Raw genomic sequence first — 27,569 nt, 5'->3', positions numbered from 1 at the left:
GTTAAGGGGGAAACTCATTTAAGTGCATGATGAAAGGGATAAGCTTAACCAGCCTCTACACACAGCTGGACATGTTTTCTCTCCCTCCAGTTGCACCCATTTTTCCCCTTCAACATTGAAGTTATCATGGCAAACTGCCTCTCTACCGCTGGAGTCATTCTACTAGAATACTATCAGCTCACTAATGCTACACAGTTGGAGCTACAAACCATACAAAAATAAGTGACTTTGCTTCCATGTCTTTAAATTTACATCTTTGAGTACACGATTACTTTACCTTTAAATACATATTACTTTATTCCAACTACTATTACAACTATTAATCAAAACTTAAACTCATTTAAGCGCGTGATAAGAGGAGCAAGCTTAACTAGTCTCTACACACAGCTGAACATATTCTCTCTCCCTCTAGTTGCACCCATTTTTCCCCTTCAATATTGAAGTTATCATGACAAACTGTCTCTCTACCGTTGGAGTCATTCTACTGGAATCCTATCAACTCACATATACTACACAACTAGAGCTACAAACCATACAAAGATAAGTGACTTTGCTTTCATATTCTAAAATTTACATTATTGAGTACATGATTACTTCACATTTAAATACATATTACTTTATCTCAACCACTATTACAACTATTAATCAAAGCTATTATATTAAACACATATTATATATTTATTCAACCATTATCATGATTCTTAGACTTTGATTTTAATGGCTTTGTATGCTTAAAAGTACGCCAGTAGCCATTGGACCATGTGGCTTAATGTTGAGTTCCGAACGCAACTCCCCAAACACAACCTGGGCCTAGCAAGGTTACTAATCCAGCAGATAACACGTGGCTGAGCAACCAAAAAAGGCCCCCGAACACATGTTTGGAGCCTTGGGCTCCAACCACCATAGAAAGATGACATTAGTTTTTGACATGTGCATTGCATATAACTCACTTAACCTAACCAATCAAATGAGTTATTTGCATTACACATGGACATATGTCATCTCCCTATCAGTGGTTGGAGCCAAACATTTTCCTTAATTTAATATAAAGTTATTTAATGGCATACCTAATCTAATGGTGTTAAAATATTAATCTAATGTTTTCCTCAAAATCTTCTCAGAAAAAAAATTTTAATCTAATATAATGTTATTTTATGGTATAATATTAACAAAGACTATAAATCTTGACCCATAACATTTAATATTTTGGTCATTTTCATTGTTATTTCTTTAGAACTTCCTATGTTTGCCGTTACATTTAATATTTTGGTCATTTTCGTGGTGATTTCTTTATAACTTCCTATGTTTGCTTGTTTGGCTTGGATAGGATTTTCTTTAAATAATGTGAATTTCATTTTCTTTCTCACTGTCCAATCCCTATGGCAAACCAGCAGTTTCTCTTTTCTTTGAGGCAAAGGGTAAACGACCTTGACATTTGATGGTGAAACCACATAAAACTCGGACTAACACACAAATAATCCTGAGTCAAAGTTTGATAATCAACAAACAGCAGAGCTTTTAAATTAACTCTTTCATTTAATATCTAACCATCAATCTCACTGCAACATTATTTTGTGTCTTTTCTGAGCATTTCCCAGCTATTAGTACAAAGTCAACTTAATTAGAGGTATGACAGATAAGTAAATTTGTATCTACCTATCCAACACATAGGCAAGCAATCGATACCTTGCTTGTGGAATCATATAGAGCCAGAATCCGGCCAAACACCGCGAGTTTCATAAACATGCATACGCTTAAAGAACAATGGGCAAATTTCACTTAAGATGCTAGGAAACTTCGATTTGTCAACATGTTTTGAAAGTGACATTTTACTCACCTAAGGTATACTCCCTTGAAATTCCTTATGCTCTTCTGTCAAACATCATCATCCAATCAACAATTATAAACAACACTTCTGGATAAAATGCCATTTTTCTAAACCCACCAATTAGTAAAATGCTAACTTTTTAAACCACCAAAAAAGTAAAATACTACATTTTCTAAAAGCATGTGAATTGCCAGTGCATGTTTTGACATCAAACTTTGGCAGTAATGGCATATAACTCAGATGGGAAAAGTTCATATTTTTTAGACCACAGGTTAGCAAAGCAAACTTGCCTCATACCGCAAGTGAGTAGAGTGTAGTTTTCCTTAAGGAATAGCTATGTATCCAGCTATGTATCCACTTGTTCATATTTATGTGATGCAAACAAACCTAAAGTAAGCAGGAATTGAAATGAAACTAAAAGCTAAGCTGCTTAGAAGCACAAGAATGGGAAATCAACTCTTCAAGAGCACTCTCTTGGAAACTAGCACTTAGGCTAAAATCTGTACTCTCATCTAAAACTGAGTAGCTTTACAATCCTTGGCCTATTTAATATTTATACAAGTACACTTGAATTACTAGTGCCAAGATCCTAGCCAACTCAACACATGGCTTCTGCCAGCTGGCCTCAGCCCTAACAAATTTTGTTACAGCATACTAACTACTAATTCCTGTAACTGACCAGCAGCTGTAGCTTTTCTAACTAATTATTAACCACAACGTGTTCTACTTATCACGTATTAGAATTACAATTACACAAGCACATTAACTGCTGCATCATTATGGATGATGAAGTAGTTTGTTGAGTGAATTAAGAATTTAAGAGAGACAATAAGGGGGTTGAAAATGTAAATAAAACTTAAAAAGAACTATGTTCATTTACAATTTGACCAGAACCTTCATGCACAATGAATCACTAAGAACTATTTCCCAAAAAATCATCCTCTCTGTGTGAAAGCAAACCATGAATGGGTCAGCAGTCATGTCCAAATGTCTATGTCATAAAACTCCCTCCTGAAGATAAGCATTGATTGCTAATTTACCAATACTTGTTCCTGCAATGTATCCACCAGACCAAGCATTCTGAAAAGAAAAAACTAATGGCTCAATGAGTAATAAATAATATCTTGTTTCTTTCAGGAGGGCTTAGAGAAAACTGAATAATGATCAAACAGCTATGTCTCAAAAGTAAAAATTGAAGTCTCTTGGATGGCTATGAGGACTAGATATAAAACTCTTTCACCTGTTGCACTACAGTGAAAGGGTTGACGTGCTACCTTTCATGTTAGTCATGGATTATCTTTCTTCAAAAAATATGTTGTCTTACTTAGGCCACTACAACCACTGGAAAGAGTGGCTCAAATTCTATCATTTGGCCAAAAGAAAAGAAGGAAAAAAGACGATCCTTCTTGCAAAGAAAAATGCATGAAACATCATATGTACTAGTTTCTGGGAAGGAAATAACAGATTCACTTTGACAATAGACAATCAGAAATTATATTGAAAAACTGTATATATGGTGGCTATATCAAAAGCTGAACCTACTAGAGCAACTAACAAGGAAGTGCTTCCCATAGAAGCTAATTGAGATATTATTTGATTTTGGATTTGCAAGAAGAGCTACAAGATATATAATTTATTAATATGTAACAGTTAATGTTAGTTATTAAATGGATGTTTTACCTGGAAATTAAAACCACCAGTTACCCCATCAACGTTCAGTACCTGCAGAAAATTCAAACTTTTGAGGGCCATAAATGGGCCTTTATTGGTTGCAGTGGGTGTGAACGGAAAGTAAGGAAGTACCCAAGTAACATTACCTCTCCAGCAAAGTATAGACGTGAATGTATTTTGCTTTCCATTGTATTCAGCACGATCTTCATAAAGGAAAGAAAACCAGAGTTATATTTACAATGAGAGAGAGAGAAAGAGAGAGGCGAGAGTGAGAGAGAGTAACCTCAGAAAGTGGGACACCTCCCGCAGTGACAAATTCATCCTTAAATTGACCCTTCAAAAGGAAAGAGGGTGTATCATCTCAAGAAAGCGTGAAGTCATGAACAACATAAAGAACTGGAAAGTTCAAGCGTTGAAACCTACCTTCCCTGTTACCTTGAACTTACAATGTTTTAACAAAGAAGCGACAGAAATTAATGAGTTATTAGAAACAGAAGCCCACAACATATCTTCAGATAAACCCTGCATATAGATAACAGAAAAAAGAAAATCATCCTTCTGGAAAATTTCACCAGAAGACAGCAGATGTACTCTCAACTTGTAACACCAATTATACCTCACGATCCAACATATATTTCCAAAATCTCTTTACAAGGCCAAATTCTGAAGGACATGAATTGACCGCTTTCTGCTTCTGCAGAAAATGTGGACAAACAATCAAGCAAAAATCAATTCAAGTACAACTAAACATCAAAATATTTTTGGTGTGTCACAGTCATATGCAAAAAGTAAACACCACAGGTCAACATGAAAGCTTAGCACAGCATCTAGTTTAAGACCATATTTGAAAAAAGCTTTCTTGCCCAACCTTAAGTACCTGTTAAAGAGCATGTTAACACAAGATCATTACTTTTACTACTGCACAATCTTAAGCTAACCTCAGGTGTTTGCAATGAGTTGTATCTAATCATACATTCCATGTTTAAATTGCTAGACCTACTTAAACTACTGATCCAACTCTATGCATGATAGTCAGATAGGACGTTGGGTTCACCATGAATTATCATAAATCCATCCTAGCAACAAATATTTCCATATTTAAAAAAAAAAAAAGTTCCTAGTTCCAGCCATACACATAATAATAACTTAATGGAAAGTGCTAGAATCTCTGCAAGCAAAACATAAGATCCAGGATTACCACAAACTGATGCTTGTGCTTATTAAGTATGGACTTCACATCTTCTATATGCAAATCAGGTGTAAAATCCACAACAAGCATCCCTGCATAAAATGCTATCAGGTTGCCGTATAGGAAAAAGAAAATTAAAAGAAGAAGGAACTTTCATTACCTTTGTAACCTGAACTGAACAGATTTCGTGCCCCCCAGGCAGATAGCCGAAGAACAACAGGCCCACTGAATCCCCAGTGTGTGACTAACATGGGCCCAACCTACAATTCCAAAGTTGTCGTCACATGGTATACATTATCAAGTATTTAGATGGTCGCAGTCAGAGAAGCATGCCTGTGTGAGCTGTGGTATGTTACTTTGGACATTATCTAATTTCAGCTTAGCTTTAACTTTAGGGAAAGTAACCTGGCATAAAAATGTTAACAAATAATTGACTGAGCTACGCACTTATAATAGAACATTGACTATTATACTTTCAATATCAAGTAGCTACAACTAGTAATCATCTAAATAATGACTATAAAAAAAGAATATCAAAATCAGAATAGCTACAATCCATAGCTCCCAAAAATCCACATTGTGTAATGGTGAATTAATTGTAGAGGTTATTATCAGGTTACAGTTTATGTGATCTGTACAGAATCAGCTACTTCTGGAAACCTGTAAACAATTTTCCAGTTATACTCATCATTAATTTGCATGATTCGCAATATCACATTACTATGATACTGGATTGCAACTCATGATGCACACTCTCTTTTATCAATAATTAGAATAAGAATATTTTATCATTCATACAACCATTACTTGGTATAGTTATCTTTTTCCATACTACCAGTTCTGAAAAGTAATTATTTACATATTCTCTCTATTAGTTCTTCTACTTTTATCTCAAGAAATGGATAATAATAACTACTATTTGGGTAAAGAACCACTCATACAATTTTTTCCCCTCGCACTCAAGTACATGAGTTTTAAAGAACAAAGAACAGGATATTGTGAGCTATTGTAAAGTAGTAAAGATTTCAATTGAAATAAACATTACTCCTGACAACTCTGCCAATTGTGAATCCTCAATCTTGAAAGTAAACAAACTTGGGACTGGATCAACAATTGCATGACCAAGTTGAGCTGCAAGACTATAACCCTGTAAGAAGAACAAGAACAACTTATCAAGAAATATAATCCACATGCATGACAATCCAATTGAACCACTTATTCATCACAACCTGTTGACTACTACCACTAGCAATCAATAGATAATCAGCTTCAACATATTCAACATAATTTATTGTTCTCTTCTCAATCTTAATGAGGAATTTTCCACCACTAGTAGCAGAAGCGGTTGTCACAGCTTTTCCAGTCTGCAAAGAAACTGATTGAGGAACTTTTAGCATAGGCAGCTCACAAAAAATGTTGGATTATATTGAGAAGGCTACCACTCAGGTTCTGTAAAATATATCGAACAGAAAACATAGAACTATGGCAGAAAAAGACAAGGTTTCCCCTTAATGAACTGAAGACATTTTTAGTGGTTTATGAACATCTGTGATATTCCCATACAATATGAAGTTGTTAAAAGAATCATGCGGCAGTAATATATCCCTCTCATAAAATGCTACAAACAACAACTTTTTAGGCTTGAGGATATTAAAAGAAGCAGACTATTCCTCAAATATTCCTTCAGTTACAATAGCAATAGCCTTTAATTTTGACAGGAAGCAGGGTTCCAGCATCTTGCAAACAGTAAATATTCAGATGCCAGGATTTTAATTTTTTAACCTGTACCCCACATTCAATAAAGAAGTCCTCCCTCTTGATTCTAGCATTAAGAAAAATGTTTACTGATTAAATTATCTACTTTTTGAGATATAATGCTATCAGAGATGAATAATATTACCTAAGCATGGAGGTTACAATTGTAATAATTGATAAATAATGTAATCAGAGCATCAAGGCATCTGGACACCAAAGACAAGTCTGGATCATTTGCATTGAACACACTTACTAGTTACTATAGTCAGTAAACCAATGACCTAGGACATTTAGTGAAATTATTTCTAAGGCATTCACAACATGAGAGATTATTTCTATTTGTTTTTGAAGCTCTAAATATTAGGGATCAGCGCAAAGTGAAATCAAGCCAAAACATAGAACACTTGCAAAAGAAACACAAAATAATTTATGAATTGGATAGATGGAAGTCATCTCAGCCCCTGAAACCCAAGAACCCTGCGTAGCCCACCAATTGCAACGCATGTGATGTCATGCAGGGAAAACAAACAGTTAATATCCAAGGCATACCGTTACAATATAATTGAATGCAAGATAAATAAGAGTAAACATTAGTCAATTCATAAATAATCATACCTCCTAACCTCGTTGCTTCAGACATTAGACAATCAATTATCGAAGAAGAACTGTTACTGACAGGAAATACCCTTCCATCATCCTCAATCTATGTGCAGATAAACATAGATTATGCATGCACAAAAAATAAACGAACAAGTGACAGGCAGTTTTGAAGAAAACCTTAAGCTTCGCCCCATGATCAGAAAACCAGGACATGGTATCCACTGGGCCGTGTGTGTAGAAAAAAGATCCTCTCAGTTCTTTATGACCCCTAGGATAATGTTCTGCAAGAATCTAAGAACAAATTCTTAATTTTTAGGGAACATCAATATACTAAGTTTAGTGCAACGAATCAATTGGGAAAAAGGAAGAAATTGTTATAAAGCCAATTAAAATTGCAAACTCTTTACATTTTAATAGAGTTAACAACTGAGAAACATCATAACAAGAATGATGTCAATCATTTCCCTTCCCAGACATGAGCCAAAATTAATTTAATAACCTTTGAAATTTTATGTCACCTAAAAATCCAAGCTACTAAAAATTTTCATGTTTCACTCCCAAAACAGATGATGAATAAGTTATTCTAGAATTTTTAGAGTGTAGAACTGTAGAGCAAATGATCTTCCACAGTTTTTGGCATGTGGGAATTCATTGTTCTGATTACAATGCAGCATTTAAAATGTAGAACATAACTGTAGGTAAAAATATTGTCATAACAAAAACAAGTCCAATATTCCTGTTACAACTTATTCGAGTCAATTATGGTGAAAATTTTTTGTTCCCATAAACGCAAATAAGTGAATAACAAGCAGTTGACAATTTTACTTAACAAATAGAGAAGTGCTATGTCTACAACATTTTCACAACAAATCATAGGTAATAAGTTGTTATTGGTTCTCATTTGAATTTACAACTTAAATTACTTTTTTGCCCACTCATAATAGCCAATAACAACTCTAACTGAACAGACAAAAAACACGGTCAAATCACCATCTTCTAGTTCTTCATAATATTTAGACAAGAGAAATGTGGTTTCCTGAAAAAAAAAGTATTAAAATAAATATATTCAAAGATAACATCATTTGCTTAACAATATTATTACACACCAACACCATACAACATTTTCACATTTTCACAATACTTTCACAACAAATTATAGGTAATAAGTTGTTATTGGTTTTCATTTGAATTTACAACTTAAATTACTTTTTTGCCCACCCATAATAGCCAATAACAACTCTAACTGAACAGACAAAAAACACGGTCAAATCACCATCTTCTAGTTCTTCATAATATTTAGACAAGAGAAATGTGGTTTCCTGAAAAAAAAAGTATTAAAATAAATATATTCAAAGATAACATCATTTGCTTAACAATATTATTACACACCAACACCATACAACAATTCATCCATAACTTAACTTATGGCACTATGTATTGCCATAAAGTGTGTGAGCTATTTCATTATAAAACTTACACCCATAACTTCCATTTATCAAATTTCTTACTTGTGATAATAAATTATAATGCTCACCAAATTGTCAGTACAATGCCCATTTGTCACATTGCACCTACCACCTCCAGATATTTTCACCTACAAACAATAACATTAATATATATATATATATATATATGAATAATAAACCAAATAACATTTTTTTTTTTTTAAGATTTTCCAAGAATATGTAATAAAACAAAAACCTTTGACAAAGGTTTCCCTTTCTCAATAACCACCACTTTAAGATTAGGCGCAAGAGTCTTTGCTCTAATTGCTCCAAAAACCCCAGCAGCTCCACCCCCAACTACCACCAACAGTTCTTCACTTGACTGCCCATTAAAGAAAACCAAACAATTAAAAAAACCCAACTTTTTTTTTTCTCTGTTTGGTTGCTGAGAAAAAGAAGAGGGTAATGTGTAAAAATGTTACCTTTTGAGCTAAGGGTATGGCAGTTGTAGTAAATTTTCTTGCCCTGGGGGTTAAAAGGAGAGAGCCATGGTTTCTGGCGGTACTTCCAGCTTGTGTGGAAATCCCACTGGTGAGGATGAAGCGCGCCAAAGTGAAGCTCATGGTAACTAGTGATACTATGAAAAATTTGGGCGCACCAGGGATAAAAGAGTGTTTTTTGGCGACCTGATCCGAAAATCATAACTTTTTGCTGTTTACTCCCCAACTATTCGAAATCATAAGTCATAACTTAATTGCTGTCTAGTGTTTAACCCATGGCATTAATTTACTTGGATGTCCTCGAGGAATAGAGAAAGTACACCGTGTTTCGGGTTTATATTTATCCTTTTCACAATAGGTGGGTCCCACAACTAATGAGTTTTACCAACTATGAAGGAAAAGACATCTGAAATAAAGTATACTTTCTCAAAGGGATAAGATCTACCCTCTTATATAGAGTAGGTCTCATACTTGTGAAGTTCACTCTTACGTGATAGCATTGGCGAAGCCAGGATCTAACTTAAGGGGGGGGGGGGGAAATTATATTTAACATCACATTTACGCGTATGCGCACACACACACACACACATATAGTATTTGAGATCAATTTGCAAAATAACAATTAATTCATGTGTATATCAAGCAATATTTGAATGCAAGAAAATTCAAAATAAAATAACATATTCATTATATTATTTATCTATTAGGGGTTTATTTACATAAAAACTCATTTTGAAATTGTAATTATAAAAAATGTTATATAAGGAGGGTTTTGGTTTTGGTTTAAAAAACCATCCTCTTTATTAACTATTTATTTATATAATTGTTAAATGCATTTATTTTATTATATAATATAATAGAAGAAATATTAATAGATTTTTTGGGTGGGGTCGGGGGGCAAATGCCCCCCCTCGACCCCCCTGGCTCCGCCCTTTCTTGAGAGGGTGGATGCTACATTGAAGGGACGAGATCTACCCTTTTACATAAAGTAGATCTCATACTTGTGAAGTTCACTCTTACGTGAGAGGGTGAATGCATGTATTATATGTATGATAAATTTTCTTCTAAGAGATAAGCAGATTATACCTCTTAATAGAATTTGTGACAAAAAATACAAGGACACAATTTTATTTATTTATTTTTTTTGGTCACAAATTTAATATTCTCTATTAAGTGATAATAGTGGATTTAAGTATCTCACTAATAAGATTGGTTTATATGAATGAGGAGGAGAGTATGCATTTATTATTAGGTTCAAGAACCTAGGGTAAGGGTAGATTTAGGATATTTATAACCATTAAAAAATAATTTTTTTTTGTTAACTAGTGTTTCATGCGTTAATGAAGCATCTATTAAGTCCCATTTGCATTAAGAAATAGCAAAAAGAACAAAATTTAGTTAAAATATGATTTTTTTTTTTTTTTTTAATAGTGAAAGTAGTTTCATGGTTTATAAAAAGTAGCTCCATTGCATTTGTTTCCCAATATTAATGAATGCCCTTAATTTGACCTTTTTTTTTTTAATGATTTCACTTATCACAATTTATTAAATGTTTTTGGTTCCAAAAAAAAAAATTTTATTAAATGTTCTTTTTTTTTTTCCCAATAAAACAACTAAAGTATAAAATATAGAAAATAAAAGAAAGTAACCTCATATATTTAGTTATTGGAGGGTTAAAAAAAAAACACTTAAAAAAAATAGTTAGAAACGCACTCAGACACAATAAAACTGAGGATTTCTATTCCTTACTTGCATGGCATTCGAACTCAATTTTCACTTTGGAAACTCCTTTCACCAATACCATCGTTGCCTCGAAGCCCCTTAAACAATGCACACACTACATGGCCGCCCATCTCCGAGCATGGAAGCGTTGCATGTCACTGGCTCAACGCTGCACCACCATGCACCAACTCAAGCCCATCCACGCCATTTTCCTCACCCACGGTCTCCACCACAACAACTACGCCCTCAGCAAACTCCTCGCCTTTTGTGCTCTCTCCGATTCCGGTAGCCTCTCCTACGCTTCGCTCATCTTCACCCATATCCAAACACCCAATTCCTTTATCTACAACACTCTTATCAGAGCCTATTCCCGTAGCTCACAGCCTCAACTTGCTCTTCATTACTTTCACCTCATGTTGAAAGATTATGGTAGTAACTTACTAGCTCCCGACAACCACACCTTTCATTTTGTTCTTTCGGCTTGCGCGAATGCCAAATGGGTACTTGCAGGCAAGCAAACTCACAATTGGGTACTCAAAAATGGGTTGGTTTTGTTTGATGGTCATGTTCAGACTGCGCTTATTAGAGTTTATGTTGAGTGTAAGGTTTTGGATGATGCATGCAAAGTGTTTGATGAAATTCCTTGTTTAGATGCTATTCAGTGGAATGTTCTTATGAATGGCTATGTTAAGTGTAATATGGGTTCTGAGGCTTTGAGGGTTTTTCGGGATATGTTGATGAGTGGAGTTGAGCCTGATGAATTTTGTGTAACTACTGTGCTTTCAGCTTGTGCTCAAACGGGGGCGGTTTTGCAAGGGAAATGGATTCATGAGTATGTTAAGAAGAGGAATGGGATGGAATCAGATGTGTTTGTGGCGACAGCGCTTGTTGATATGTATACTAAATGTGGGTGTATAGACATGGCTGAGGAAGTCTTTGAGAGGATGCCTAAAAGGAATGTGTTTTCATGGGCAGCCATGATTGGAGGATTGGCAGTACATGGGTACGCAAGGATGGCAATTCATTGCTTGGATAGGATGCAGGTAGATGATGGGATAAGGCCTGATGGGGTTGTCCTTCTTGGGGTTCTAGTGGCATGTACACATGCAGGACTCCAAGAGGAAGGCCAATTGCTGTTGGATGACATGGAAAATGGATATGGTATTAGACCAAAACATGAGCATTATAGTTGCGTTGTGGACTTGCTATGTAGAGCAGGTCGATTGGATGAAGCACTTCAGCTCATAAGAAGAATGCCAATGAAGCCACTTGCTTCTGTCTGGGGTGCCTTACTGAGTGGTTGTCGAGTTCATAATAATGTTGATCTTGCAGAGCTTGCTGTTGAAGAGCTTTTAATGCTAGAAAATGATGGAGTAGAAGAAGATGGAGCTTATGTTCAGTTGTCAAACATTTATTTGGGTGCACGGAGAGGTGAAGATGCATGTAGGATAAGGAGGATCATTGGTGATAGGGGACTTAAGAAAACACCAGGGTGTAGTATGATAGAGGTGGATGGCAAGGTGAATGAGTTTGTTTCAGGGGATGTATCACATTTGCACAGAGCTCAGATATGTGCAATTCTGGAGCTACTGTCCCTTGAGTTAGTTTAAGATCCTTGTTAGAACATGCTGAAGGATCTGCAGGCATATGATATGTATAGTTTTATGTTGGAAATCCTTAAATTAATGATACTCCAATGATTTCTGTTAAAGCCACAGTGGCAAATTGATTATCAAGAGATGGATGGCAACCATTTGTATATGCACAGGATCCTGAGAGATTGAATGGCTTCCACACAACCATTCACATGTTATGCAATATAATTGGCATCTTGACCTACTATTGGCAAGCATTTGGGGAGAAAACTAGAACAACCACTGAAATCTATTTTAATAATGTTACTTTATCATGGCTTTCTATTTTAGTGGGATTTCCATGTTTTCAGAGATAGTATCATGATGTTTTTCCGTAGGTCAAAATGGGTCTTGCAAACTCAATGACATAAAAATTCCACTAATCAGTGAAGAATGGTTTAATTGGCATTACTTAAAAGTATCAACACTAAAATTAGTTAAAAAGGAAATTTGAAAGTGATTATGGTAATGAAAACGTCCCCAAAAACTGAACAACCATTGCAGGTGCTTGTGACAGATTGGGGAATGCTTACTACTACATTAATGCCCTGGTCTGTAACTGAGTGCTGGTACGTAGTTCAATGACCATGATATTAACTTCAAAAATGATTTGGAAACATCCTCTCTGTTCTTATCCAGATTTTAATTGTGCAGGTGGTTGGTAAATGCCTTGGATTGATGTCCATAACATGCGTGGAAGAGGGCACTTACGACCACATGTTCTCTTCTTCGAGGCTGTATTGTAGATTTGTTACCCGAAACTTCCACCATTATCACAGAATCATTTATTCATTCAAACATAATTTTGGGGATCAAGCTTGTTGGACCAACACATTGTCAAAGGAACAGGAACAGGAACAGAGGTTCTGTTTCCTATAAGCTAGGAACATTTGTTTTTTTGTTCAGTAACAGGATAGGAACTAAAGGACCCTGATACCTTCAGAAAAAGGCCCAAGTACTTAATTTCACACCCAAAATTTTTCCCCCTGCGGCAGCTGTAGGCAGAACAACAACCAGACTAGTTGATCACTTGAGCTCACCATGCTGTCTTCCCATCGGCCTTGGTACAATAAATACTAACAAAAGTACAGGGCGTACATACTTCTCAAGGGTGACAAGTTTCCTGACCCATGTGTTAGAAAATTATTTGACTTTGCCTCTACCGTGCATAGAAGTTAGTGGTCACAAACCACAGGTTCAATACTAAAAGTAGATTTTTTTTTTTTTTTAGAAGAATACTGTAAGTAGAATTGGATGATGATGTTGATATTAATGATGACAACAACTAAAAGAAGTGGTTATGTTAATGATGACAGTGAAAAAAAAAAAAAAGCTCCACCTTTTGTTTTTTTAACTTGCTTGAAGTCTGAAAGGTGGGGAACATGAAATCTGATGTAGTTTGATTAAAACTAGTGGCATGTGTTACCTTTTCATCAGTCCTTCATTTTTGTTGGTATGTAGCATGGTCATTGTAGCTTTTGTTACAGTGAATGGATTTAAACTCTACAGCATCATCAGAAGGTGGTGTTGGCCGTGGAAGTTGTGGATCAAATTTCGACAAAATTTGGAGCAAAAGTTTGGTAATTGAAATGAGAAATGCCTTGAAACGATTTGTCAGTTCATGTTTTGTGAGAGTTGAGAAGAAATTTGGAGGACATGTATTTATATGATGGATAGCAGAGGTCATATCTGACGGTTTGAGTTCATATGACTCTTCTGGGGCCACAACGTATTTTAATGTACAGCGTATTGTTTGCATGTCCATTATCTGTCCCACTTCTTCCTTCTTTTGGTATGACTAAAGAAAAAAAAAAGTCATCCTCTTTCTTTTTTTTTCCAACTTCTGCACTCTATCCCTATGTGTATACCCATCAACCGGAAAGGCTCTAGCCCCTAGGCCTAATCCCAAGTCCAATTACAAAAAGGCTCCTAGTAAATGGGTTTTTTTTTTTTTTTTTGGGTGTTTTTTCAAAGCTTTTAACCAGAGACTAATCACTGTTCGCAACGGGTGGGCCCATAGCAGGGTAAATCACTAGCCCAGAGAGTTTTTTCAAAGTGCTGGTACCCGGACTTGAACTAAGTAGCTCCTAGTCAAATCTAAAATAGCCACTTTGAGACCGAGTACCCAACCACTCGACTAACCCCACTGGATCACCTAGTAAATGTTTAGTACACCACTTTTTACATTTTGTGGAACCATATGTATAGCATTCAACATCTATATAAGATGCACACACATTGTTATACACACATTTACTATATATACCAGAAATTCTATGAGAGTCATCTAGAAGTGAATAATTTCATGAAGAGTTGGTGTCAATGCGGTAGACTATTTATGCCGAGTCAAGGAACGAAGAACCAAAGTTCCACACTTTTGTTGGGAAAAAGTACTAATTGAGGGTTAGTTTCAAATAATCAAATGTTTTTAAGTTGTTTTGTTCTCCTTCACCTGTACCTATAGGCTATATGGATCAGGGAGAACAGAAGAATTAGGCATTTATCTGGGAAACTGATAGCCACTGCATGTGACACTTTATGAAATTAAGCCAAACGAGAAAAAGAAAGAAAGAAAGAAAACATTTTCTCTTTCCCCAGTGTACAACCTCAAACCTTGTAAAAAAACAATTTGGTTTTCCCTTTAGAGCCTCCACTAAATTGATTTTTTGTAATACCTGTAAACTAATAAACAAATCAATAATTTTAGAAAAAAGGAAAATCTACAGTGTCTAATTAGAAGGCATCTCCAACAATACACAACAATCAGTCAATCACAACCATAAAATTGACCTAATTGTAAGAGATAGACACATTAAATCTGCGTTCTTCTCATGTTTATACCATTATGAAATTAAACTCAATTATACGAAGGCTTTTTCCCTCAAATCAAACTTCTATAAATTATGGAGACTTTTGTGTTGGAATAATCATGCTTGAATGATTTGATAGGTTAAATATTCAATAATATAAACTAATTCAAGAATGAAAAAGACTTGCGTACAATGTGCAATCTCCCTAGAAACAATAAACTCAAGTCAAAAAAATATGATTCAATGAAAAAAAAATAAAAAAGTCAGAATATATGATAACACCATACAATTTGGAACAAAATACGACATAAATAAAGTTCTATAGCACACGACAAAATTCATGAGTTCTCTTCCTCTATCTATAACATGATAAAATTCAAGAGTCCTCTTCCTCTATCCAAATTTCAAAAACCATGCAGCAAATATAAGATAGTAGCTTTTCTGCATCATGTGGTGCTTCCTTGCCCCAGTGGTTTGAATTAGGGAGTACAATTAATGTACGGAATATGCGCATACGTTATGGTGCCGCAAATGCAAACTCGGATTATAGTTCAGTAGGATTCCCTGGTAAGTGCACAAAATGAACCATGTTAGGCCACCGTAACAACAAGGAAAAGAACATGATATATATATATATATATATATATAATTCTCTTTGGCAGTCATGACCAGATGAGTGACATAATAAATTATCACTTGTCCCAAAATCTTAAGTGGATAAAAAACAATAAATTTAATGTTTAACAATTAGTCTATTGGACACATTAAAAAGCAAAAAGACTAGTAAAAAAATTAACCTTTCCATGATGATGGAACAACAACGACATGCATATTAGTCTTGTTTGGAGGAAGATGTAAGCGAATGGGGTACAGTTCCCCATTCAAGGGATTGCGAGAGCACACAAGGATATCACTAAGTGCCGTCTCTTCCATCAACTTTTGCTTTAATTCCTCCACACCACTCCCCTTGAATGTGAAGGAAAGTCCTTTGGATTCGTCCTCAACATCTCCTTTTTCATTAGCCACGTTATAATAGATAATCCTGCCTTCGGCTTTCATGGGTGAACCAGATAACTCGTTACTCAACTACATTTAAATAACAAAAGACAACATAAGCCCAATATAAATTCCATTCAACAAAAAATAAATCATTGCTAAATATTACTTTTCATAATGACATGATTTGTTTCTAATGCAAAATCCAACACTTTTAGTGGAATCATTGAAAAAGGGTCAGAAACATTGCTATCACAAATGAGAAGATCAGAAGGGTTTATACAACACCCCTTCACAGCATGTGGATTCTACAGGTATGTAGAGCCCATCAAATATAAAAAGGGCGCAGAATAGTCTATTATTTACATTCATTAGATGCCCTCGATATTTATGATACTTTCTTTATAGTTTATTTGGATGGAATTATTTGAAGAAAATAATTGGAATCAAATTTTTAGTTTAAATTACATGAACAAAGTATGAGATGGAAACCCTCAAAGCTCAAATCCATCAAATATTTAAGTTATAATTAAATAATTTATACTAAATCTAAATGTAACCTTTAACTCATTCCTATATGAATCATATTCATATTTCATGGAACAATCAAATAGGGCCATAAATGAATCAAATCAAACCTCTTCTCCCAAATCAGGGGACATAAGTTCAATCTTGGAGCCTGCTTCTGAAGAAAAAGAATCCGTTCGTTTAACCGGTTGTAACACCAGTGGAGTAGGTGGAGATTGCATTCGAATCTCTACCATATCCACCTCCCACAGAACCCAATCCTGCGTTGCAGTTCTATGTGGAATATCATGCGTGATCGAGTTCCGCCAAGGTGGCAAACCTCCATTTGCACGTAAGTATTGGCCGTAACGTGTCCTGAGCCTGACCTGGAATCCTTCTCTAATGGGCTCCCATTCCAACGAGGAATCCAATCTTTTTGGCAATGTTTGTAGCACTTTCTTGCCTGTCATTCCTAATAGAAATGGCATGTTTGAAGCTGTTAAGTACTTTCCATAACAGCTTTTGAAACGTAAAACATTGGCATTGTCAATGAACTCCACAGTCCATCTAGCATTCTTGACCGAACCATTGCGATCTTGGCTTACAGCTTCTTCATCCTCATCGGCTAGTAGGTACTTGTCATGGTGGCTTCGGAAACGTACCACTTGGGCCTTATGGAAAAGTTCCATAGCACTCTAAATAAAATAAGATCAAATATTGACAAAAATGGTGTCGAAGATTTGTGTTTGATTTGGTTTATACCTGATTTTGAATAAGCTAATGATCTGAGACAATGTGTGATGGTGTTAGAGAGAATGGGAAATGTGGTGGACGTGTTTGGTAGAGAGAAAACACTCAATTTGATGAGAGAAGAAATGTTGCTATGGGGTTGTTACAAAAGCTAATATATTCGTGTATGTGTAATAGGATTTTCCCTTTTATATAGGAAAATTTAGTGACGATAACAAAGACGTGAAAACTAACTGGCTGTTCGAGAAGTTAATGTTGTACTGAGCTAGTTTAGATCGGGATAGCTAATGTTGAAGCAATTCCATTTGATTTGTCATTGGTAAAGGAAGTGTCTTTTTAATGAAATACTAGCTGTACCGTGTGTCTATCGCGTAAAACCAAAGCACTGTTGGCCTTAACTAATTAGAGCACACATTAATGAGCGGTTCTAAGCAATCTTCTGTTAATTTGTTTGATTGGGTATCTTTAATTCAGAACAAAACTATCTCAAAGAAAAGGTGCTAATTCTGAGTATTCAATTTTGGATTTGGCCAGGTCTAGTGCTCGGCATTGAATTTGTCATTATGGTAACCTTTGTGCACGTTTAACGATGTGCCATCATCATGACTAGTTAAATATACTAAACATTGAACCCAATTTCTGCCCTTCTATTTTATATTATTTCATCATAAGTTACATTGTATCAGGGAATTCTAGTATTTTGTCTTTAATTTTTTAAAAATTTAGCAATATGTCCATATTTTGAAATTATTTAAGTCCATGCTCTTGTTTTGAAACTCGATTTTTTCAAAATTAAGTTTCAATGAAAAACTCGATTGCTTTAAAATCGAGTTATGCACTATCATACTAAAAAAAAAAAAAAAAAAAAAAAATTGAATTTCAATTTTATTTTTTTATTTTAAAGTTTGATTGGACATAACTCGATTTTAAAGCAACTGAGTTTTTCATTGAAACTCGATTTTGAGAAAATCGAGTTTCAAAACAAAGGCACGGACCTAAATAGTTTCAAAACAGGGACATTGCTAAATTTTTTTAAAAATAAGGGTAAAATGCTAGAATCCCCCATTATATCATCATAAGTTGTCACATGTTCTTTTTTCTTATAAAATAATCAAAGTTTAAAATCATAAAAAAAAAGAAGAAAAAAATCAGACATATAACACATATTGTAGTTGATTGAGCATAAAATATAATTAAAAAGATGGATTAGAAGATTTTATTCCCATTAGCAGGGAGATGAATAAGAAAAACATTGGGACCAACAGATGTAAGTTATGTGATGGGCGTTGCATAACTGGATTTGTTTTGTCATGTCGAGTCGTTGACAACTATTTTTTTTGGTTAAAGGGAAGTTGTATATCAAAGCTAACTAGCCAAAATAGAGGGCATAGCTAAAGAAAGCCCCTCTCTCTCTCTCTCTCTCTCTCTCTCTCTCTCTATATATATATATATATATATATAAAGCCTATGAGAGAACAAACTACAAAGAATCAAAGTTTAAATAATTAAAAGATCAACAGAGGAGGATTCTTCAAAAATTATAAAGTCTTCCTGTTGAGCACATCCTCTTTTTGCTACATTTGCACATTTGTTCACCTCACGATTAATATATTGACAATTTGCCATTACAAAAATTTACCTTCGACCATAAAAAACTAGTTCTGATTTGACTATTATGCAATCCCTATTTAAAGGGCAATATTTAGAGAAAGATAAAATTTAAGTACCTTCGACCATAAAAAACTAGTTCTGATTTGACTATTATGCAATCCCTATTTAAAGGGCAATATTTAGAGAAAGATAAAATTTAAGTATAGTACATTGAGTGTTGTTTTTTAGGTTTTCATCTTAAAACTTAAACATGTGACTATTTAACTAAAAAATACATTTTTATTCCATGAGTAAAAAATCTACATGGCAAAATCTTAAGAGGAGAATTTAAGGAATAACACCTAAATACTGTACTTAAATCTTGTCATTTTATAGTAAGGCTACATCGTTGTAGTGACAGTAAAACACCTCTCTTTTTTTTCTTTTGCTCTCTTTTTTTTTTTTTTTTTTCAATTTTAATCAAATTATTCAAGGGAATCTAATTTAGTCCAACATGCAGCTCTTTCAATTATTATATTTATGGTCTGTTTGAGATTCACTTATTTTGCTGAAACTGAAAACTTTTTGCTAAAAGTACTGTAGATAAAGGTAAATGTTAGTTGAAATAGTACAGTGGGACCTATGAATAGTAGCAAAAATAGGCTAAATAGTAAAATAAGTTGGCAAAAAATAAGCTAGCCAAACAAACACTTAGAATTACTAAGGTTTGGACTTAATCTTAATAGATTTATTTAGTCCAAGCCTTAGGAAATTATGTTAAAAATCAAAAGTTTGTGGACTAAATTGTGATAATGTCAAATCAAATAAGTTAAATCGTAACTTCTTGAGCTCATTTAGTTAATTAGTTGGCTGGATATGCTTAAAGTCAATGCAAATAATTACTTGAACCTAATAATTTAATAAAATGAATAAAATTTTGGTACAATTCATAGTTTTTTTTTGGTGACCTAATTCCATAAGTGTTATATCATAGATTCTTCAATTAAATTGAACCAAATGATTCTATTATTCCCATAAAAAAGATTTGATGATTCATAATACAGATAATGTTATTTTCTAGTAAAAAAAAAAAAAAATTCATCATTGATTGATCAATACAACTACTTGATTGAAGTTAATTGAAAGATTTAAAGTATAGCACACTTGTACCTATACCTAAATTTTATATAAATGAAATATTATAGTTATTTTATATGACTCTATATTTGAATCCGCCTATCAATTATTTGAATAATATCAATTGTAATTATGTGATAAGTTTTGATTATCATCGTATTCTCCTTAAGAGAATAAGAAATTTGAAACTTAATTTTAGTTATTCCAAAAGAAATTAGGAAAATATAATGCATAATAACAATAGTTAGAAGAATATGAATCACTTTAAATAAAAAAGAATAATATCAACAAAACACCAAAATTATAAAATTATAGAGTTTTGTGAAAATAGGGAGATGAAAATTACTTTTAGAAATTGTTTAGGATTTAAGGAGAACAAATTATTTATAATAAAATTTAGAGAATAAATTATACATTAGACCACATCTCAAATAATTATATATACCAAGCATGGCGTGGGTCTGCAGCTAATTGATATAAAAGTTGTGATTTTAAAGGTCTAATTAAATATGTCCTAGGCTTAAAACAATTTTTAAGTTGTGCTTTTATTTTCTTCTCAAAAAAAAAGTTGTGTTTTTATTTAACAGGTCATGACAATTCTGAATTAAGGGGGGAAGATCTATAATTCTTTCAATTCTTGCTATTTAATGTTGTGGGGACCGTTCGATCAATAGGCCCATAAAGTTCAGAATTGATTCAGGATTGTTGGGCCCATGGCCCATCCGAGGATGCATATCCGTCCGAGGACACCATACTCCTCGGCAGTATGCGTCCGAGGACGATCAGGACGTGGTCTTATTGCAACCAGACCTCAGAATTAGGTCACCGTAAAGGATAGAATAACCGACCAAGGATGAAAGAGATAAGGCAAACAAATATCTATAACTACAGCTGCCTCCGCATTAATGACCTCTCAACCAACTCTTTGGCTGCATTAATGTGGAGGTGATACCTGAACAGTAAGGAAGCAGCCTTACAGCTGCCCATAGGAAGTTCCAGGAGGTGCTAGATGGGACAGAAAGAAATCCTCCGGACCCAACCTACACGTGTGCGGTGAGGATGGAACACAAAGGGAGGTATATAAACTAAAAGAAGAGCATGAAGAAAGGGGATCGGAACAAAAAAAGAAAAGGGAGAAAAACACAGACAAAAAGGAAGAAAGCAAGAGTAGAGAAGAAGAATTGCATTGATTACTAAAGAAAACGATCGTTGTACCAACTTTAGATCTTTAATATACGTGAGAGTGAATCTTTGTAAGGGAGACCACCGTTAACCTAGTTCTTTACACCCACGCTCTACAAATTATATTGTCTGGGCCTTTTTACGTGCGAACCCAACACTGTTCAGGTTCGTTGCAAATCGCGTCCTTACCATTGGCGCCGTCTGTGGGGAGAGCTTGTGTTAGCTTATAGAACTTCTGGTACAACGTTTCCAATGGAAGGAGTGGAACCACCTCATCTCACAGTGGGACCGCATCAGGATGATGTCAACCTGCATCAGGTGGAGTCAAGGGGCTCTCAGCATGGTGGTCTTCGAAGGAGTCCCGAACGGAGAGAAGTCCGGGAGGGGAGTATACATACAACTCATACCACCAGGAGCCATTCATGGGGGAAGAGTCACGTCTCCCATGCGAAGCATGATGGGGATCTGCAACGTGAGATTGCAGACTTGAAGAGAGAGTTGCACCATGTACGGCGGGAGCGTTCCCCACCTCGCTCTGAACCATCATCCGGGGAGTCGGATGGAACTAGTTATAGGCGGAGGTCGAGAACTCCGCAAAGCGAGACTTTCTCCTATGAAGAGGAACATCGCCGTAGGCGTAGGCGTAGAAGTCCAACTAGCAGGGGCTTGGGAAGCGATGCCATGAACAAAGCCCTGAGTCAAATTTCCAAGTCACCCTTTAAAAGGAACATAGACGATGCCACCCATCCTCGGCGGTTCCATCAACCTACGTTCTCTCTGTATGATGGCCATTCAGATCCGGTGGAACATGTAAGCTATTACAGCCAGAAGATGGCTATTCACTCCAGGGATGATGCTTTGATGTGCAAGATTTTTCCATCGAGTTTGGGTCCAACGGCAATAAGGTGGTTCAATGGCTTAAGGGCCAATTCTGTTGGATCTTTCAAAACACTGACTCGGGTTTTTGGTGCTCGCTTTATTACATGCAGCCGGACTCCTCGGCCTTTGGGATCCTTGTTGACTTTGTCTATGCGAGAGGGCGAGACTCTCAAGAGTTATTCGGATCGGTACTGGGAAATGTTTAACAAAATAGAGGGAAAGAATGATCCTGTGGCTATAACCACTTTCAAAACCGGTCTCCCAACTGATCATGACTTGAGGAAATCCTTGATGGGTAAACCTGTCACCAGTGTGCGCCAACTGATGGACAGAATAGATAAGTACAGAAGGGTAGAGGAAGATCAACTTCAGGGGAAAGGAAATGCCAAGATAATCCCTCAAGAGAGGAGGGATTTCAGGTCGGATCGTTATAATAACAACCGACCGAGGAGGGATTTTGTTGGGTAGTCGGGCTTGGCAGACGCCCAAGTTGTTAATGCAGTATTTCGGGAGCCTGTTCAGCAGGTTTTGGAAAAGATAAAGAACGAGCCATTCTTCAAATGGCCGAACAAGATGGCGGGAGAGCCTAGAAAACGCAACCCAAGTTTGTATTGCCATTACCATCAGGATCATGGGCACACGACAGACAACTGCAGGAATTTATGGGACCACTTGGAACAGTTGGTCCGTGAAGGGAAATTAAAGCAACTCTTGCATCACTCCAGCGGAAGGGCGAGCCAAGCAGGTTTCGAGGTGCGTGGGGATGCTTCATCAAGGCTCCCTCTAGGTACGATTAACGTTATCTTTGCGGCCCCGGGAAGGACTGGATCTTGCCCCTCAAGAGTGTTGTCGGTGTCCCGATCCCTAGCTGAGGATCATTCTCAGGCATTGAAGAGAGCCAAGAGGCGTGTCCCCTTGATTTTGGGTTTTTCAGATGAGGATCTGGTTGGGACTATACAACCCCATGAGGATGCTTTGGTGGTGACATTGAAGATTAGCGGGTACGATGTCCGAAGAGTGATGGTTGATCAGGGAAGCACTGTGGATGTGATGTATCCAGATTTGTACAAGGGGCTGGGTTTGAAACCAGAGGACTTAACAACCTATAATTCCCCTCTAGTGAGTTTTGAGGGAAGGTTGGTCACTCCTATGGGGCTAATCAGACTGCCCGTGCAATCAGGCACGGATGTGGTGGAGGTGGATTTTATTGTTGTAGATGTTTTTTCTCCGTACATGGCTATTGTGGGCAGACCTTGGCTTCATACCCTTAAAGCGGTTTCGTCCACCCTACATCAGAAGGTGAAGTACCCATCCGGAGACCAAGTGCTGGAGATAGTAGGGAGTCAGGCGGCTGCTCGGCAATGCCAAGTAGCGGCTATACAGCATCGACTAGAGGCAGAAACCTCGGCTACCGTCGATAATGAGTTATAGCAATTAAAGTCCCCAGCATCTGGCGTAGACGTGCCAACCAATGGGGTAGAGTGTGAAGATCTGGAAAAGGCAGTTGTTGCTGATGATCCAGAAAAATTCTTCCGGGTTGGGGCCAAGTTGCCTTTGCAAGAGAAAGTGAATTTGCTAGAGTTCCTTCGAGCCAATGTGGACGTTTTTGCATGGGACCCGTACGAAGCCCCAGGGGTGGACTCGAATTTCATTTGTCACCGACTCAACGTGAACCCTGCCGTTGTCCCCAGGAGGCAACCTCCTCGGCGACCATCGAAGGAGCACGCCGAGGCAGTTAAAAGTGAAGTTGCCAAGCTCAAACAGGCTGGGGCTATCAAGAAAGTTTTTTACCCTCAATGGTTGGCCAATACGGTGGTAGTAAAAAAGAAGACTGAAAAATGGCGGGTGTGCGTGGACTTCACGGATCTTAATAAGGCCTGCCCCAAGGATTCATTTCCTATGCCCAAGATTGACAAGTTGGTGGATGCGACCGTGGGTCACCCTAGGATGAGTTTCTTGGATGCCTTTCAAGGGTATCACCAAATACTGCTGGTCGCTGACGATCAAGAAAAGACTGCTTTCGTGACCCCGATTGGGAACTACCATTACAAGGTGATGCCTTTCGGTTTGAAAAACGCTGGATCTACTTACCAACGCATGATGACTAAAATGTTTGAGCCACAACTGGGCATAAATATTGAAGTTTATATCGATAATATGGTTGTGAAAAGTAAAGTAGTGTCCGAACATGTGGAGGACCTCACTAGTATTTTTGGGATATTGAGAGAACATAAGTTGCGCTTGAATGCTTCGAAGTGCTCCTTTGGTGTAGGTTCCGGGAAGTTCTTGGGGTACATGGTGACCCATAGAGGAATTGAGGTGAATCCAGACCAGATTAGGGCCATTAACGATTTACAAGCACCTCGAAATCCAAAAGAAGTGCAGAAGCTGACTGGGATGACTGCTGCGTTGAACCGGTTCATCTCCAGGTCGGCTGAGAGGTGTCGTCCTTTTTTCCGCCTGTTACATAAGTGGTAAGGATTCGAATGGACCGAGGAGTGTGCTGAAACGTTCCAACAGTTGAAAGATTACTTCTCCAGGCCGCCTATCATGTCTAGCCCTGAAGTGGATGAGGTGTTGTATGCCTATTTGGCGATAGCTCCTCACGCAGTTAGTTTCGTCTTGATACGAGAAGACAATGGCATCCAGAGGCTAGTTTATTATGTAAGTAAATCCCTCAATGAAGCCGAGGTGAGATATCTGTCATTAGAAAAGGCCATACTGGCGGTGGTCCACGCAACACGTAAACTTCCGCACTATTTTCAAGCTCACACTGTGGTTATTTTGACCCAACTGCCTCTTAAGTCTATACTCAAAAGTGCTGACTACACTGGTAGAATTGCCAAGTGGGGCACGATTCTGGGTACTTTTGACATCAAATACATGCCCCACACCTCTGTAAAAGGTCAAGTCCTCGCCGATCTGGTGGCTGAATTCGCTAAGTGCCTTGAGAAAATTAGTAGGAATCAAGATCACATGGATGAAAAATCGGTTGGCCTGATATCTGCACAAGGAGAGTCTATATGGAAAGTGTACGTAGATGGGGCCGCAAACCAACGGGAAGCTGGATTGGGACTGGTGCTGATATCCCCCGAAGAGGTCATCATCGAGAAGTCGTTAAGACTAGGGTTCTCAGCTACTAACAATGAATCAGAATATGAGGCTTTGATAATGGGAATGAGCATGGTCCATAAAATGGGTGGAAAGGCAATGAAACTATTCTCAGACTCGAGGTTGGTAGTTGGCCAGGTGACCGGAGAGTTGGAGGCCAGAGACCCAAGGATGCAAGGGTATCTGGACCGGGTTAGGCGTATGCGAACGGAGTTCGAGTCTTTCGACGTATTACATATTCCACGAGGTGAAAATACCCACGCTAATTCCTTGGCGACCCTTGCCACCTCCTCAGTACGAAATTTCCCTCGGGTGATTATCGTCGAAGACTTGTGTACTCCTACTTCACCAGAAAAGGAGGTTTGCCAAATCCATCAAGTTAGCTTGTCAACAAGCTGGATGGATCCTATATTAAAATTTCTCGAAAGTGACATATTGCCCGAAGATAAGGTGGAAACTGAGAAAATACGGAGGAGAGCTCCTCGGTACTGGTTATCCGAGGACAAAATATTATACAGACGGTCCTTCTCTGGGCCATACTTGCTCTGTGTGCCTCCTGAGACAGCAGAGTCAATCCTGGAAGAATTGCATGAGGGCATTTGTGGAAGCCATACAGGAGGAAGGTCTCTTTCATGTCGAGCCCTCACGCAAGGTTATTGGTGGCCAAATATGCGGAGAGAAGCGCAGGAGTACGTTAAGAAATGCGATCAGTGTCAGAGATATGCCCCGAATATCCACCAACCGGGAGGAGTTCTTAACCCTCTCTCAAGCCCTTGGCCTTTTGCGCAATGGGGACTGGACATTGTCGGCCTTTTTCCTAAAGCCATAAGAAACAAGAAGTACCTGCTGGTCGGCACAGACTACTTCACTAAATGGGTTGAAGTTGAACCCTTGGCTAACATCAGGGACGTAGATGTGAAGAAGTTTGTCTGGAGGAACATTGTTACACGATTTGGAATTCCCCGAACTCTTGTCTCGGATAACGGACTCCAATTCGATAGCAATACCTTTAGGGAATATTGTTCAGAACTGGGAATAAGAAACAGATATTCCACCCCAGCTTATCCACAAGGCAATGGGCAGGTTGAAACTATTAACAAGGTAATAGTCAATGGGCTTAAGAAGAGACTGGATGACGCGAAAGGAAAATGGGTGGAAGAATTGCCACATGTGCTTTGGACATATCGGACAACATCCCGACGTTCGACGGGAGAAACTCCCTTCTCCATGACCTATGGGGCAGAGGCCGTCATTCCCCTGGAAACTGGATTCCCAACGTTAAGGACTAGTACATTCTCTTCAGGTAATAATGATGCGATGTTGGAGAAAAGTTTGGACCTGATTGAAGAACGAAGGGAGAGTGCAATGGTTCGACTAGCTTACTACCAGCATAAACTCAAGCAGGGCTACGATAGCAATGTGAGGATGAGGCCATTAGCCATAGGAGATCTGGTGCCGAGGAAAGTCCTGGGGGCCACTAAGAATCCAAGTTGGGGAAAACTGGGACCTAATTGGGAGGGGCCATATCGGATTACTTCTGTAGTAGGAATAGGAGCCTATTATCTAAACGATCTAGACGAAAAACCTGTACTCCATCCTTGAAATGTAAATAATCTCAAGAGGTATTATTATTAATAAAGGTGTTTCAATTCAAATATTTTCTTTTAACTGACGTCAATTATGCATCCTGTACTCTAACATCCTATGATTTATATTGAATTGTTAAACAGAAACTAAGTTATGCTAGGTCTTCGAATCGCAAACTTAGTGGAAATTAACATCTTATGATTTATATTGAATTGTTAAACAGAAATTAAGTTATGCCAGGTCCTCGGATCGCAAATTTAGTGGAAATTAACATCCTATGATTTATATTGAATTGTTAAACAGAAATTAAATTATGCCAGGTCCTCGGATCGCAAACTTAGTGGAAATTAACATCCTATGATTTATATTGAATTGTTAAACAGAAATTAAGTTATGCCAGGTCCTCGGATCGCAAACTTAGTGGAAATTAACATCCTATGATTTATATTGAATTGTTAAACAGAAACTAAGTTATGCCAGGTCTTCGGATCGCAAACTTAGTGAAAATTAACATCCTATGATTTATATTGAATTGTTAAACAGAAATTAAGTTATGCCAGGTCCTCGGATCGCAAACTTAGTGGAAATTAACATCTTATGATTTATATTGAATTGTTAAACAGAAACTAAGTTATGCCAGATCCTCGGATCGCAAATTTAGTAGAAATTAACATTC

General features: G+C 37.0%; 3 protein-coding genes across 4 annotated transcripts; 1 reads left to right on the top strand and 2 right to left on the bottom strand.

The window, feature by feature from the left end:
- Window positions 1-2,341: 2,341 nt before the first annotated feature.
- LOC115976807 (uncharacterized protein YtfP-like) lies at window positions 2,342-9,219 on the bottom strand. 2 transcript variants are annotated; one of them, XM_031098289.1, is made up of 16 exons: window positions 8,971-9,217; window positions 8,745-8,870; window positions 8,578-8,637; window positions 7,221-7,334; window positions 7,059-7,146; window positions 5,918-6,063; window positions 5,734-5,835; window positions 5,022-5,093; window positions 4,849-4,948; window positions 4,698-4,780; window positions 4,116-4,193; window positions 3,923-4,021; window positions 3,783-3,833; window positions 3,646-3,702; window positions 3,509-3,550; window positions 2,342-2,908 (listed from the first exon to the last, which is right to left on the bottom strand). In XM_031098289.1, the coding sequence occupies exons 1-16, from the start codon at window positions 9,109-9,111 to the stop codon at window positions 2,825-2,827; spliced, it is 1,443 nt and encodes a 480-aa protein (XP_030954149.1). In that variant the 5' UTR covers window positions 9,112-9,217; the 3' UTR covers window positions 2,342-2,824. The 2 variants fall into 2 exon arrangements, with proteins under 2 accessions (XP_030954149.1, XP_030954150.1); XM_031098290.1 differs by lacking the exons at window positions 2,342-2,908; window positions 3,509-3,550 and having other exon boundaries at window positions 3,657-3,702; window positions 3,946-4,021; window positions 8,971-9,219.
- Window positions 9,220-10,708: 1,489 nt separating this feature from the next.
- Window positions 10,709-12,641, top strand: LOC115978331 (pentatricopeptide repeat-containing protein At3g28660-like). Its single transcript, XM_031100352.1, has one exon. The coding sequence runs from the start codon at window positions 10,830-10,832 to the stop codon at window positions 12,318-12,320; it is 1,491 nt and encodes a 496-aa protein (XP_030956212.1). The 5' UTR covers window positions 10,709-10,829; the 3' UTR covers window positions 12,321-12,641.
- A 2,849-nt stretch (window positions 12,642-15,490) lies between these two features.
- On the bottom strand, window positions 15,491-17,346 carry LOC115978332. The gene is made up of 3 exons (XM_031100353.1): window positions 16,789-17,346; window positions 15,952-16,240; window positions 15,491-15,718 (listed from the first exon to the last, which is right to left on the bottom strand). The coding sequence occupies exons 1-3, from the start codon at window positions 17,344-17,346 to the stop codon at window positions 15,699-15,701; spliced, it is 867 nt and encodes a 288-aa protein (XP_030956213.1). The 3' UTR covers window positions 15,491-15,698.
- Window positions 17,347-27,569: the final 10,223 nt, after the last annotated feature.

The sequence above is a fragment of the Quercus lobata genome, chromosome 2, assembly GCF_001633185.2.
Source record: "Quercus lobata isolate SW786 chromosome 2, ValleyOak3.0 Primary Assembly, whole genome shotgun sequence".
Classification (NCBI taxonomy): Eukaryota; Viridiplantae; Streptophyta; class Magnoliopsida; order Fagales; family Fagaceae; genus Quercus; species Quercus lobata.
This window is presented reverse-complemented; position numbering and strand designations above follow the sequence as displayed.